The 15,996-nt window shown below is 44.4% G+C and overlaps 1 protein-coding gene across 1 annotated transcript in view; it reads right to left on the bottom strand.

Annotated features, from left to right (window-relative positions):
• Window positions 1-15,996, bottom strand: part of TG (thyroglobulin) — a 326,211-nt gene that overhangs the window by 251,976 nt on the left and 58,239 nt on the right. Inside the window, 1 exon segment of the mRNA XM_088449710.1 lies at window positions 12,214-12,429. Within this exon segment, the coding sequence (XP_088305836.1) occupies window positions 12,214-12,429 (216 nt within the window).

Here is a 15,996-nt window from a genome sequence, read left to right on the forward strand (position 1 = left end):
TAATACATCAGACATATACAGGACCAGTGATCACAGTAACCTGTTATATGCGGCAGTAGGACAAGCCATGAATAGTGCAGTGTATGTAATACATCAGACATATACAGGACCAGTGATCACAGTTACCTGTTATATGTGGCAGTAGGACCAGCCATACATAGTGCAGTGTTTGTAATATATCAGACATATACAGGACCAGTGATCACAGTAACCCGTTATATGTGGCAATAGGACAAGCCATAAATAGTGCAGTGTATGTAATACATCAGACATATACAGGACCAGTGATCACAGTTAACTGTTATATGTGGCAATAGGACCAGCCATACATAGTGCAGAGTATGTAATACATCACACATATACAGGGCCAGTGATCACAGTAACATGTTATATGTGGCAGTAGGCCCAGCCATACATAGTGCAGTGTATGTAATACATCAGACATATACAAGACCAGTGATCACAGTAACCTGTTATATGCGGCAGTAGGACCAGCCATACATAGTGCAGTGTATGTAATACATCAGAGATATACAGGACCAGTGATCACAGTAACCTGTTATATGAGGCAGTAGGACCAGCCATACATAGTGCAGTGTATGTAATACATCAGACATATACAGGGCCAGTGATCACAGTAACACGTTATATGAGGCAGTAGGACCAGCCATACATAGTGCAGTGTATGTAATACATCAGACATATACAGGGCCAGTGATCACAGTAACACGTTATATGCGGCAGTAGGAACAGCCATAAATAGTGCAGTGTATATAATACATCAGACATATACAGGGCCAGTGATCACAGTAACCTGTTATATGCGGCAATAGGACAAGCCATAAATAGTGCAGTGTATGTAATACATCAGACATATACAGGGCCAGTGATCACAGTAACACGTTATATGTGGCAGTAGGACCAGCTATACATAGTGCAGTGTATGTAATACATCAGACATATACAGGACCAGTGATCACAGTAACCCGTTATATGTGGCAGTAGGACCAGCCATACATAGTGCAGTGTATGTAATATATCAGACATATACAGGGCCAGTGATCACAGTAACCCGTTATATGCGGCAGTAGGACAAGCCATACATAGTGCAGTGTATGTAATACATCAGACATATACAGGGCCAGTGATCACAGTAACCTGTTATATGTGGCAGTAGGACCAGCCATACATAGTGCAGTGTATGTAATACATCAGACATATACAGGACCAGTGATCACAGTAACCTGTTATATGCGGCAGTAGGACCAGCCATACATAGTGCAGAGTATGTAATACATCAGACATATACAGGACCAGTGATCACAGTAACCTGTTATATGTGGCAGTAGGCCCAGCCATACATAGTGCAGTGTATGTAATACATCAGACATATACAGGACCAGTGATCACAGTAACCTGTTATATGCGGCAGTAGGACCAGCCATACATAGTGCAGTGTATGTAATACATCAGACATATACAGGGCCAGTGATCACAGTAACCTGTTATATGTGGCAGTAGGACCAGCCATATATAGTGCAGTGTATGTAATACATCAGACATATACAGGGCCAGTGATCACAGTAACATGTTATATGCGGCAGTAGGACCAGCCATACATAGTGCAGTGTATGTACTACATCAGACATATACAGGACCAGTGATCACAGTAACCCATTATATGCAGCAGTAGGACCAGCCATACATAGTGCAGTGTATGTAATATATCAGACATATACAGGACCAGTGATCACAGTTACCTGTTATATACGGCTGTAGGACCAGCCATACATAGTGCAGTGAATGTAATACATCAGATATATACAGGGCCAGTGATCACAGTAACACGTTATATGTGGCAGTAGGACCAGCCATACATAGTGCAGTGTATGTAATACATCAGACATATACAGGTCCAGTGATCACAGTAACACGTTATATGCGGCAGTAGGACCAGCCATACTTAGTGCGGTGTATGTAATACATCAGACATATACAGGACCAGTGATCACAGTAACCTGTTATATGCGGCAGTAGGACCAGCCATACATAGTGCAGTGTATGTAATACATCAGACATATACAGGGCCAGTGATCACAGTAACCCGTTATATGCGGCAGTAGGACCAGCCATACATAGTGCAGTGTATGTAATACATCAGACATATACAGGACAAGTGATCACAGTAACCTGTTATATGCGGCAGTAGGACCAGCCATACATAGTGCAGTGTATGTAATACATCAGACATATACAGGACCAGTGATCACAGTAACATGTTATATGTGGCAGTAGGACCAGCCATACATAGTGCCGTGTATGTAATACATCAGACATATACAGGACCAGTGATCACAGTAACCTGTTATATGCGGCAGTAGGACCAGCCATACATAGTGCAGTGTATGTAATACATCAGACATATACAGGACCAGTGATCACAGTAACATGTTATATGTGGCAGTAGGACCAGCCATACATAGTGCCGTGTATGTAATACATCAGACATATACAGGACCAGTGATCACAGTAACCTGTTATATGCGGCAGTAGGACCAGCCATACATAGTGCAGTGTATGTAATATATCAGACATATACAGGACCAGTGATCACAGTAACATGTTATATGTGGCAGTAGGACCAGCCATACATAGTGCAGTGTAAGTAATACATCAGACATATACAGGACCAGTGATCACAGTAACCTGTTATATGATACAGTAGGACCAGCCATACATAGTGCAGTGTATGTAATATATCAGACATATACAGGACCAGTGATCACAGTTACCTGTTATATGCGGCTGTAGGACCAGCCATACATAGTGCAGTGAATGTAATACATCAGATATATACAGGGCCAGTGATCACAGTAACACGTTATATGTGGCAGTAGGACCAGCCATACATAGTGCAGTGTATGTAATACATCAGACATATACAGGACCAGTGATCACAGTAACACGTTATATACGGCAGTAAGACCAGCCATACGTAGTGCGGTGTATGTAATACATCAGACATATACAGGACCAGTGATCACAGTAACCTGTTATATGCGGCAGTAGGACCAGCCATACATAGTGCAGTGTATGTAATACATCAGACATATACAGGGCCAGTGATCACAGTAACCCGTTATATGCGGCAGTAGGACCAGCCATACATAGTGCAGTGTATGTAATACATCAGACATATACAGGACAAGTGATCACAGTAACCTGTTATATGCGGCAGTAGGACCAGCCATACATAGTGCAGTGTATGTAATACATCAGACATATACAGGACCAGTGATCACAGTAACATGTTATATGTGGCAGTAGGACCAGCCATACATAGTGCCGTGTATGTAATACATCAGACATATACAGGACCAGTGATCACAGTTACCTGTTATATGTGGCAGTAGGACCAGCCATACATAGTGCAGTGTTTGTAATATATCAGACATATACAGGACCAGTGATCACAGTAACAAGTTATATGAGGCAGTAGGACCAGCCATACATAGTGCAGTGTATGTAATACATCAGATATATACAGGGCCAGTGATCACAGTAACACGTTATATGAGGCAGTAGGACCAGCCATACATAGTGCAGTGTATGTAATACATCAGACATATACAGGACCAGTGATCACAGTAACACGTTATATGAGGCAGTAGGACCAGCCATACATAGTGCAGTGTATGTAATATTTCAGACATAGACAGGACCAGTGATCACAGTAACCTGTTATATGTGGCAGTAGGACCAGCCATACATAGTGCAGTGTATGTAATACATCAGACATATACAGGACCAGTGATCACAGTAACCTGTTATATGCGGCAGTAGGACAAGCCATGAATAGTGCAGTGTATGTAATACATCAGACATATACAGGACCAGTGATCACAGTTACCTGTTATATGTGGCAGTAGGACCAGCCATACATAGTGCAGTGTTTGTAATATATCAGACATATACAGGACCAGTGATCACAGTAACCCGTTATATGTGGCAATAGGACAAGCCATAAATAGTGCAGTGTATGTAATACATCAGACATATACAGGACCAGTGATCACAGTTAACTGTTATATGTGGCAATAGGACCAGCCATACATAGTGCAGAGTATGTAATACATCACACATATACAGGGCCAGTGATCACAGTAACATGTTATATGTGGCAGTAGGCCCAGCCATACATAGTGCAGTGTATGTAATACATCAGACATATACAGGACCAGTGATCACAGTAACCTGTTATATGCGGCAGTAGGACCAGCCATACATAGTGCAGTGTATGTAATACATCAGAGATATACAGGACCAGTGATCACAGTAACCTGTTATATGAGGCAGTAGGACCAGCCATACATAGTGCAGTGTATGTAATACATCAGACATATACAGGGCCAGTGATCACAGTAACACGTTATATGAGGCAGTAGGACCAGCCATACATAGTGCAGTGTATGTAATACATCAGACATATACAGGGCCAGTGATCACAGTAACACGTTATATGCGGCAGTAGGACCAGCCATAAATAGTGCAGTGTATATAATACATCAGACATATACAGGGCCAGTGATCACAGTAACCTGTTATATGCGGCAATAGGACAAGCCATAAATAGTGCAGTGTATGTAATACATCAGACATATACAGGGCCAGTGATCACAGTAACACGTTATATGTGGCAGTAGGACCAGCTATACATAGTGCAGTGTATGTAATACATCAGACATATACAGGACCAGTGATCACAGTAACCCGTTATATGTGGCAGTAGGACCAGCCATACATAGTGCAGTGTATGTAATATATCAGACATATACAGGGCCAGTGATCACAGTAACCCGTTATATGCGGCAGTAGGACAAGCCATACATAGTGCAGTGTATGTAATACATCAGACATATACAGGGCCAGTGATCACAGTAACCTGTTATATGTGGCAGTAGGACCAGCCATACATAGTGCAGTGTATGTAATACATCAGACATATACAGGACCAGTGATCACAGTAACCTGTTATATGCGGCAGTAGGACCAGCCATACATAGTGCAGAGTATGTAATACATCAGACATATACAGGACCAGTGATCACAGTAACCTGTTATATGTGGCAGTAGGCCCAGCCATACATAGTGCAGTGTATGTAATACATCAGACATATACAGGACCAGTGATCACAGTAACCTGTTATATGCGGCAGTAGGACCAGCCATACATAGTGCAGTGTATGTAATACATCAGACATATACAGGGCCAGTGATCACAGTAACCTGTTATATGTGGCAGTAGGACCAGCCATATATAGTGCAGTGTATGTAATACATCAGACATATACAGGACCAGTGATCACAGTAACCTGTTATATGCGGCAGTAGGACCAGCCATACATAGTGCAGTGTATGTAATACATCAGACATATACAGGGCCAGTGATCACAGTAACATGTTATATGTGGCAGTAGGACCAGCCATACATAGTGCAGTGTATGTAATACATCAGACATATACAGGAACAGCGATCACAGTAACCTGTTATATGCGGCAGTAGGACCAGCCATACATAGTGCAGTGTATGTAATACATCAGAACAGACATATACAGGACCAGTGATCACAGTAACCTGTTATATGCGGCAGTAGGACAAGCCGTACATAGTGCAGTGTATGTAATACATCAGACATATACAGGGCCAGTGATCACAGTAACAGGTTATATGCGGCAGTAGGACCAGCCATACATAGTGCAGTGTATGTAATACATCAGACATATACAGGGCCAGCAATCACAGTAACCTGTTATATGTGGCAGTAGGACCAGCCATACATTGTGCAGTGTATGTAATACATCAGACATATACAGGACCAGTGATCACAGTAACCTGTTATATGCGGCAGTAGTACCAGCCATACATAGTGCAGTGTATGTAATACATCAGACATATACAGGACCAGTGATCACAGTAACACGTTATATGCGGCAGTAGGACCAGCCATACATAGTGCAGTGTATGTAATACATCAGACATATACAGGGCCAGTGATCACAGTAACCCGTTATATGCGGCAGTAGTACCAGCCATACATAGTGCAGTGTATGTAATACATCAGACATATACAGGACCAGTGATCACAGTAACACGTTATATGCGGCAGTAGGACCAGCCATACATAGTGCAGTGTATGTAATACATCAGACATATACAGGGCCAGTGATCACAGTAACCCGTTATATGCGGCAGTAGTACCAGCCATACATAGTGCAGTGTATGTAATACATCAGACATATACAGGAGCAGTGATCACAGTAACCTGTTATATGCGGCAGTAGGACCAGCCATACATAGTGCAGTGTATGTAATACATCAGACATATACAGGGCCAGTGATCACAGTAACCTGTTATATGCGGCAGTAGGACCAGCCATACATAGTGCAGTGTATGTAATACATCAGACATATACAGGGCCAGTGATCACAGTAACCTGTTATATGCGGCAGTAGGACCAGCCATACATAGTGCAGTGTATGTAATACATCAGACATATACAGGGCCAGTGATCACAGTAACCTGTTATATGTGGCAGTAGGACCAGCCATGCATAGTGCAGTGTATGTAATACATCAGAACAGACATATACAGGGCCAGTGGTCACAGTAACCCGTTATATGCGGCAGTAGGACCAGCCATACATAGTGCAGTGTATTTAATACATCAGACATGTACAGGACCAGTGATCACAGTAACCCGTTATTTGCGGCAGTAGGACCAGCCATACATAGTGCAGTGTATGTAATACATCAGACATATACAGGGCCAGTGATCACAGTAACCTGTTATATGTGGCAGTAGGACCAGCCATACATAGTGCAGTGTATGTAATACATCAGACATATACACGGCCAGTGATCACAGTAACCTGTTATATGCGGCAGTAGGACCAGCCATACATAGTGCAGTGTATGTAATACATCAGACATATACAGGACCAGTGATCACAGTAACATGTTATATGCGGAAGTAGGACCAGCCATACATAGTGCAGTGTATATAATACATCAGACATATACAGGGCCAGTGATCACAGTAACCTGTTATATGCGGCAGTAGGACCAGCCATACATAGTGCAGTGTATGTAATACATCAGACATATACAGGGCCAGTGATCACAGTAACCTGTTATATGTGGCAGTAGGACCAGCCATGCATAGTGCAGTGTATGTAATACATCAGAACAGACATATACAGGGACCAGTGATCGCAGTAACCTGTTATATGCGGCAGTAGGACCAGCCATACATAGTGTAGTGTATGTAATACATCAGACATATACAGGGCCAGTGATCACAGTAACCCGTTATATGTGGCAGTAGGACCAGCCATACATAGTGCAGTGTATAATACATCAGACATATACAGGACCAGTGATCACAGTAACCCGTTATATGCAGCAGTAGGACCAGCCATACATAGTGCAGTGTATGTAATACATCAGACATATACAGGACCAGTGATCACAGTAACCCGTTATATGCGGCAGTAGGACCAGCCATACATAGTGCAGTGTATGTAATACATCAGACATATACAGGACCAGTGATCACAGTAACATGTTATATGCGGCAGTAGGACCAGCCATACATAGTGCAGTGTATATAATACATCAGATATATACAGGACCAGTGATCACAGTAACCCGTTATATGCGGCAGTAGGTCCAGCCATACATAGTGCAGTGTATGTAATACATCAGACATATACAGGACCAAGGATCACACAGTAACCCGTTATATGCGGCAGTAGGACCAGCCATACATACTGCAGTGTATGTAATACATCAGACATATACAGGACCAGTGATCACAGTAACATGTTATATGTGGCAGTAGGACCAGCCATGCATAGTGCAGTGTATGTAATACATCAGACATATACAGGACCAGTGATCACAGTAACATGTTATATGCGGCAGTAGGACCAGCCATACATAGTGCAGTGTATATAATACATCAGATATATACAGGACCAGTGATCACAGTAACCCGTTATATGCGGCAGTAGGACCAGCCATACATAGTGCAGTGTATGTAATACATCAGACATATACAGGACCAAGGATCACACAGTAACCCGTTATATGCGGCAGTAGGACCAGCCATACATACTGCAGTGTATGTAATACATCAGACATATACAGGACCAGTGATCACAGTAACATGTTATATGTGGCAGTAGGACCAGCCATGCATAGTGCAGTGTATGTAATACATCAGAACAGACATATACAGGGCCAGCGAACACAGTAACCTCACAGTAACACGTTATATGCGGGATAAAAAAAAGGGCCGACCATTTCTGTGTCAACTATTTTCATCTCGACCTTTTGACCCTGTAGACCATTTGTACCCATCGACCTTTAGTGTGTCGACCTTTTGTCCCTGTTGACTTTTTGTACCTGTCGACCTATTGTCTTTCTAACATCTGGTGTCTATCTAGACATTGCGAACCTTTTTATTGTAGATCTATAGTCCGGGACCCTGTGTAAACAATAAGTTCAGAAGCATAGACGTGCCCACTTTTCTGCTGGTGGTGTTGAGCCCTCACTGGACTTGTTCATTTTAATTTCTAATTGGGTATTTTTCTTTAATGTCAAAGTATTCTATAACTTGGGAGCACATGGCACTCGTCACCGTTAGTGGTGGGGCTTTGAGGGATTTTGCCCTGTTTTACCTCTGAACCACCGAGACCGATTGGCTATTGCTCTCTGTGCAGATTTTTTACGTTTTAGCCCTTACCCCTTCCTTTCTGGGTGTTTAAGTTAGTGTTTCTTCTTATTTATATTTTTTCTTTGTTGTTACAGGAGGTCGTATCTGGGTGGTGGGTCATTCCTTTGTAATTTGGGCCTCTCAGTCACCTTTGGCCTGGAACTCAAATTTGTTTGTTGGTGATCTGGTGGTTGGGTAGAGGGATGAGTTGGGAGTCTCTTATTCCTTGTTTGCTGAAGGCTCTGGACTCTATTGGCATGTCTGGTGTTTTAGTCATTCATTTAGGGAAACTGATTTGGGAACCAGGTTGTTTCTTGAACTTAGGTTTGATAAAGTTTATGACCAATGACGTTTCTATCATGGGTGTGACGTGAACACGGGACCATGGGTCCAGGGGTTCCTCCGCACTGCACACTCTGCACCCAGGACCGACTACTGTGCCTTCCATTTGGGAATGATATATTCAGAAAGATGGCATTGCACAGGAGTTTGCAAAGACTCCGGCACCAAATTTAGTACCGCAGGAGAAGCATAGGGAGCCTGCGCACCGTGTGGGAGGCACATCTCATCAGATATGGAAGACAGGGGCCTGCCCACGGGCCCTCCCCAGTTCTTAAAATGTCCCTGTTCATGACATTATAACTGTAATAGGTTAGTGGCCATGGTGTTCCTTTGTTGGTCATCTATTAAACTGTACTTGTGATCAGGGGCGTTTCTAGAGAGGAGGGGGCCCGTGTGCAGTCTCCGACATGGGCCGCCTCCTCTCCGCCCGGCAGCGCACTGCGCTGTGCCCAGCCAGCGCCGGAGTTATAGACTGGGCACTAGAGTGTGCCCAGAGTCTATAGTGTATGCACAGATCACCGGGAAAATGGCCACCGCGGCCAATTTCCAGTCATTTTACAGCACCGGACCCTCGCGCCGATGTGGGACTCCGGAGAGGTAAGTAATATTATGGGTGCAGGGTGTGCGGTGCGGGGTCCTCCTGGACCCAGGGGCCCGTGTTCCCCGCACCCATTATAGATAGGCCCCTGCTTGTGATGTTAGTGGTATGACTAAGGACAATTCCGCAGGAAAGTGAAAGCCCTGGTGACAAAGCTTTAGATAGATGTTTTAGTTGTTGAGCATCCATTGATCCGCTTTTGTGATGCCAATTTGTATCACCAGGATGATGGTCACCTTACTGATGGAGATTACTTGGTGAGCATTTTTTGAGGTCTTGATAAGTTTAGTTGGTGGCGGGCACTGCTCCTGTAGAAGGTTACTATGTGTGACCGCAAAGAACAGCAGCCTAGCGGCTATTTCGCTACATTACCTCTGGGTGTGCTCCCCTTCAATTCACCGGTTGGCAGAATTTACACTGGGGGCACTGGCTGCCTGTTTTTTCGTGTTGTAATGGTATGGGAGTTGGAGTCTGATACTTGCCTTTGAGAAGGGAAATTGCCCCTGCAAGTTTGTTCACATCTGTTGGTGTAAGACGTTTGGTCACTGCTCATCGGGCCGTTCTTTCTTTCTGATACCATATATATGTTTTGATTGAATTATAAATAAAATCTCTGACCATTATTTAAATGGCGCTCAGCCAGCCCTGAGTCGCAGGGAGGCGTCGGGCTGGAGAGGTGACGCTGCTGCCTACTACATTTGTCGGGCGCCCGCTGAGGTTTTGTTACCAGTGGTCACCTGGCTCCTTCCCTACAGCAGCAGTGGTTGAAGGGACAGACGTCATTGACATCTCTCCCATAGTTCCGAGGAGCAGTCAGACGGCAGTGGATGTAGGAGCGGGGCTTAAGGTAACTATTGTGTGTTTCTTTTTGTGTAAGGGGCACTACTACTGGGGGCATTACTACTGGAGGCACTATTACTGGGAGCATTACTACTGGGGGTACTACTAATGAGGGCATTACTACTGCGGGTACTACTAATGGGGGCATTTCTACTGGGGGCACTGCATAAGGTGCACTACCACTAAGGACACTGCATAAGGGGCACTACTACTGGAGGCATTGCATAAGGGACACCACTACAGTGGGTATTGCAGAAGGGGCACTACTGCTGTGGGTATTGTATAAGGGGCACTACTGCTTTGGGTATTATGTGTATTAGGAGCACTACTACTGTGGGTATTATGTGTATTAGGGGCACTGCTACTGTGGAGATTGTGTATAAGGGGCACTAATGTGGGCATTGTGTAAAAGGGGCATTACTGTGTGTCATAACATGAATAAGGGACACTACTATGTAGTTTAAAGTGAATCGGGCACTATGTGCGGTATAATGCAAATAAGATTGTGCTACTGTGTGGCGTAATTTGAATTGGGGATACTATTGTGTGACCACGCACCTTTTTTGAGACCACACCCCTTTTTGTGACGCGCTCCTACGGTGCACGCTGCCCCTTTATTGAAAAAAGGGAGGGAGGGCACAAATTTATAGTCTGCAGGGGGGCACCGAACACCCTAGCCAGGTCCTGCCTGTGTGCTTATTTTAGGTAAGTTTGTTTTACTGTAAGTTGTGAACTGCATTTGGTTAGAGTCTGACATCTGCCGCTTTGGCGTTTATGAGTGTTACCCCAATATTTATAGTACTGTAGCCTACAGGTATTGTTATTAGGAACTCATGACATCACTGGAAGATGATTGGTACGCACTGTGCTGTATATGTGTAGAGCATTTGCTTTCAGGTCTACACGGTAAACTGGTCTGTTTATTTTACCTTTGTCTTACTTACTTTTACATATTATCATTAACAGTTACTTATACAGAGCACACATATTGTGCAGCACCTTACAGAAAATATTTAGCCACTAGTAAAGGGGCCTCAGTCTGCCCCCCTCCTCGCTCAGGCCTGCTCCTTCTCTATCTGCTCTGTCCAGTCCAGGCCCCCCTCTCCCTGCTGCTGTCTCGCCCCGTCCCCTCTCTGCTGCTCTATCCCATTCAGTCCCACCATCATGCTATGCAGAGCAGCGGGTGAATAGATGCCGTGGGGGTAGAGAGTGTGGGGGGGGGCCAAGCATCTCCTGGAGTGCAAGGCCATGCCCCATCCCATCATGCCACTCCCCTTTTTGGACTCCCATATGTTTTTGGCATTAATAAGGCAGTCATACAAGCTCTGGTTTCTGAATTTACCCAGATTGATGCAAGGTAGAGAAGCACCGCCCACGTAAGTAATGTCTGGTTAGGCCAGACCGCATGGCTGCCATATTAGGCAAGCGCTGGCACATGAGTTATAGCTGGTATTATTCAACTTAGTAAGACACATTACTTGCGCTTTAAAGGGATTGACATAAAAAGGATATATATAGGCAAATTTAGCGCAAATAAATGTACTTTATGGTGAGTATGTCTGTGACCCAGGATGAGTCAGATGTCAATGCTGCAATATAAATTTCCAATCAAAGGAATGAATAAGTCCACCCAGATGTATTAGAGTCAGTACATACCACAGCCACCCACATTCCTGACGTTGCCTGGCTTAGAATTGCTCAGTTTCTGGAATCCTTTTCCACAGCCGAGTCTGACTTGTGTGGATGCGTCTCGAGGGAGGAAATCTTCCTTATCTCCCACAAACAGCTTGGAATCTAAACTCAGGGAGTAGCCGCCAGCTCTAATGACAGATAAGAGACGTCCAACCAAGTTCCCAGCAGCCAGTGCGGATTCTATGGGGGCAGCGAGGGGGAAAAACGTTAAATGATTATACAGAACATTATAGTGTGGTTTTCTGGAGATCAGGACAGGTAACGTTATACAAAAACATCCACCGGATCTACAGAAACAAACAATGTGGTGATAAATATATAAATGAGCAATAACGAATAGCCAGCTGAACTGTAAATGCTAATTATTGTAGTTGCAACTGCGTATATGGTGCCCAGAGCTGAATGAAGGGTGAGGGGGGACGCAGGCTGGGCGTACTGTATAATGATGTTCTCTCCATTGTGGTGGTCGCTGGGATGCTTTCTGTAGTGCATTGGAGTAACTAGGATGCTCTCTGTATAGTATGATAGACACTAAGATGCTCTCAGTTTTATACCATAGGGGTCCCCATTGTTGCACATCCCCCAGGCAGAGCCCCTCCCCCCATGCAGTCTTAATCCATTAATGAATGTGGCAGGTATCCGTCCAAGCTGTGGCCAGGATCTGACCAGCATACATGGGTAGGCTGTTCAAGTTGGAGAGCGCTACTGCGTATACTCCATGTTTAGGTTTCTACAGGGAGGCTTTAAATCCCTGACCAAGATGGCCGCTGACCATACTTCTACGCATGTGCACGCCATCTTGTCACTGTGTTAGAGCGCCCACAGTGGGAAACAGGCAACTTCCACTTGAGATTGCCGCTGATCCATCCTGCCAGAGCTGCTATTGCTGCATGTACACTGCACCGCTACCCTGATACAGTTATCGCCCGGTGACCTGTATACCCCGCTTCAGCTCCGCTCCGTGCGTAAGAGTCTGTGTAAGCTGTTTGTTGACTCAGGGTATCCGCTGGGGTGTACTACACTCTGCCATATCACCGCCACCTGTGCGCACATAGGGGACAGTGCAGTAACATGGAGGGTGCATTTTGGAAACAGAAGATGGCCCTGCCCTAATGACCCTACAATATAAGAACAAATGATGCCTAAGGTAGTGGAATAACAGTTGTGCTTGTTGCTGTGGATAAGGTAAACTCATTATCAGCCGCCATTTTTGAAAGCAGCCATTGGTGACTGCCATTTTGATGATCTGTTCATCCGTGTCCAGAAAAATGGGTTACAGTGCGTATTGGGGTCTTAGTTCACAGGCACTGTTGGCGTTGGGGTAACTGTGATAGAGCAGAATACGATCATTTGTTGCACGCCAAACAGCATTGTCTGAAACCGGTTACTTCCTTATTCCTGTCAGAGTTAGCCATGCACCCGAAATGAACCAAACATCTGGTAATAGGTCTAAAACAATCTGAAATAACAAACATGTTTTTTCCACAGAAATATCTCCTTTACTAGAAGGGAAAAAATGGTATTTATCTGGATGGAGTACTTTGTTTTTTCAGTCTGGCACATAATATATTGGGGGCTTTGCGGTACCAGGAAAGACATATTTTATATGACACGTCGAAATGAATCACTTTCACACCACAGAAATGGAATATAGCATTAGCATCGTTTTTTCCCCTATTAGATAATGAATGTTTGTATTATTGTTTTCAAATGTATTAATTTATATCAGTTTCTTTTTTAGATCCTGAGAGAGCTACTGAATATCGATTTTCCAATTTGTTAGGTTGTATCTGGATTATAAGATTTAAACTGGCCACACACCTAAAGATTTTCTGTCCAACCAGCCAACTAGTTGATTGGTTGGAATGAAAATCTGGTAAGGGATGAAAGCAAATGACAATCAGCAATTTGCTCCCAAATGCCAGAAAATGGACAAATACTGTCGTTTGAACAAATTGTTTAGATCAAACATTTAACAAACTTGTCTGACGACCATTTTCATCTGTTTTCTGGCATTTAGGAGCAAATTGCTGAGCATCAGTTACTCCCATACGTTACCAGATTTTCATTCCAACCAGCCAACTAGTTGGCTGGTTGAATAGATAATCTTTAGATGTGTGACCAGCTTTACTGTAGTACATACTGTATCTCCATATACAGGTGCAGTTGAGTTACATATTTAATGGTATATTTCCCCTCCGGATTATTTTTGTTTTTGGCCGCTATGGGCCTGATTCAGACCCACTCGCAAGTGGGTCGATGTTCTGGACTGAGCATGCGCACGACGGAGGGAGCTCCGTCGTGCGCATGCGCCAGACGCGACGAGCGTACGGCTCTGAATGAGGGCCTATGTACCATACTGTAACTTATTTTATCCTCATTATGATTGAGGTGAACGCTATTGCAGCTGCGTCTGCGTAAAGAGACTGCATCTTTTTTTAAATACCCCGGCCGATGGGCTTGTGTCTGTGGTGCTAATCCGCCGCTGTGCGAATTAAGACGCACCATTGAACACACCAGCAGAGATTGCACCAGCCCTATGTCAGTCCAACTGTTTCTTTAGATGCATTCACTGACTGCGACACGTCCATGTCTGGCTAGCCACCCACCTGTTACCATTCAGAAACACCCATCAAAAGTGCCTCTCTCTGGGTCCAAATTCGCATTGCGTCTACCAGTGGTAACCATCGGTACATATGCGCAGTATTTCCAACAACGGCCAATCAAGTGACTATCGGCATTGCGCGCACCATTGAATCAGGCCCTGTGCGCCTTTCGGACACATTTATACTGCCACGCAGTCACTTGTGTAAAGATGAGCAGTGGAGTGCCCCCGACTGTCCATTAAAAAATTATTCTAATTCACAGCAAGGAGGTATTTTTAATAAAGATCCTTTTTTTGGTCAAAGCTGACGATTCTCAGTGGCTTTGAGGGCTGGATTTACAAAGTCAAAAGTAATATACGCAAAGCAAGCCTGATTTTGCACGTACTGTATTACCGTTGCCTTTTTAAATCCAACTCTCAAAGCCGTCAGGCAATCGGTGCCTTGGAAAATAAAAAAAAATGATCTTTAGTAAATATGCCCCAAGCTTCACATAACTCTTTGAAAATAAACAAAATAAACATCAAGTTTTGTTTATAACTCCATGTGCTATTTAATAAAGGGGGCAGAGTGTTTAACATTAGAGTATGACTATTATGGATTCAGTATGATTTACCGCTGGCCGCATGCCTGGCGGTTCAAATCCTGACAGCGGCATCCTGGCAGCAGTGGAAATCCCAATCGTCGAAAGGTAAGTACGCACTAACCTATTCCCCCCCTAACCCTAACCCTAACCCTCCCTTAGGGGTGCCTAACCCTAACCTTCCCCCTAAGTGCCTAACCCTAATCCCCCTCTAAGTGCCTATACCTAAGCCCCCCTTCCCCGCCACCTAAACCTAAGTCCCCCGGGGGGGTGGCTAACCCTAACCTCCCCTTTCACTAGCCTAAACCTAACCTCCCGGGGTGGGTGCCTAACCCTAAGTGCCCCCCCGGGAACCCTAAACCTAACCCTCCCCCCTGTCCGTGCCAGTCACCCGGCTTACCTTTGACCGGCGTAGGGAAAATGACAGGCGTCGGGATTTCGACGCCTGTCATTTAACCCTTGCCGGGATTGTACAGTCGGGAAGCCGGCGGTCGGCATTCCGTCCATCGGCTTTCCGACTGTTTCCTGACTATTAAAGTGGGATAAAGTACAGTATACAGT

The sequence above is a fragment of the Taudactylus pleione genome, unplaced genomic scaffold (assembly GCF_031769625.1).
Source record: "Taudactylus pleione unplaced genomic scaffold, aTauple2 ptg000493l, whole genome shotgun sequence".
In the NCBI taxonomy this organism is placed as follows: Eukaryota; Metazoa; Chordata; class Amphibia; order Anura; family Myobatrachidae; genus Taudactylus; species Taudactylus pleione.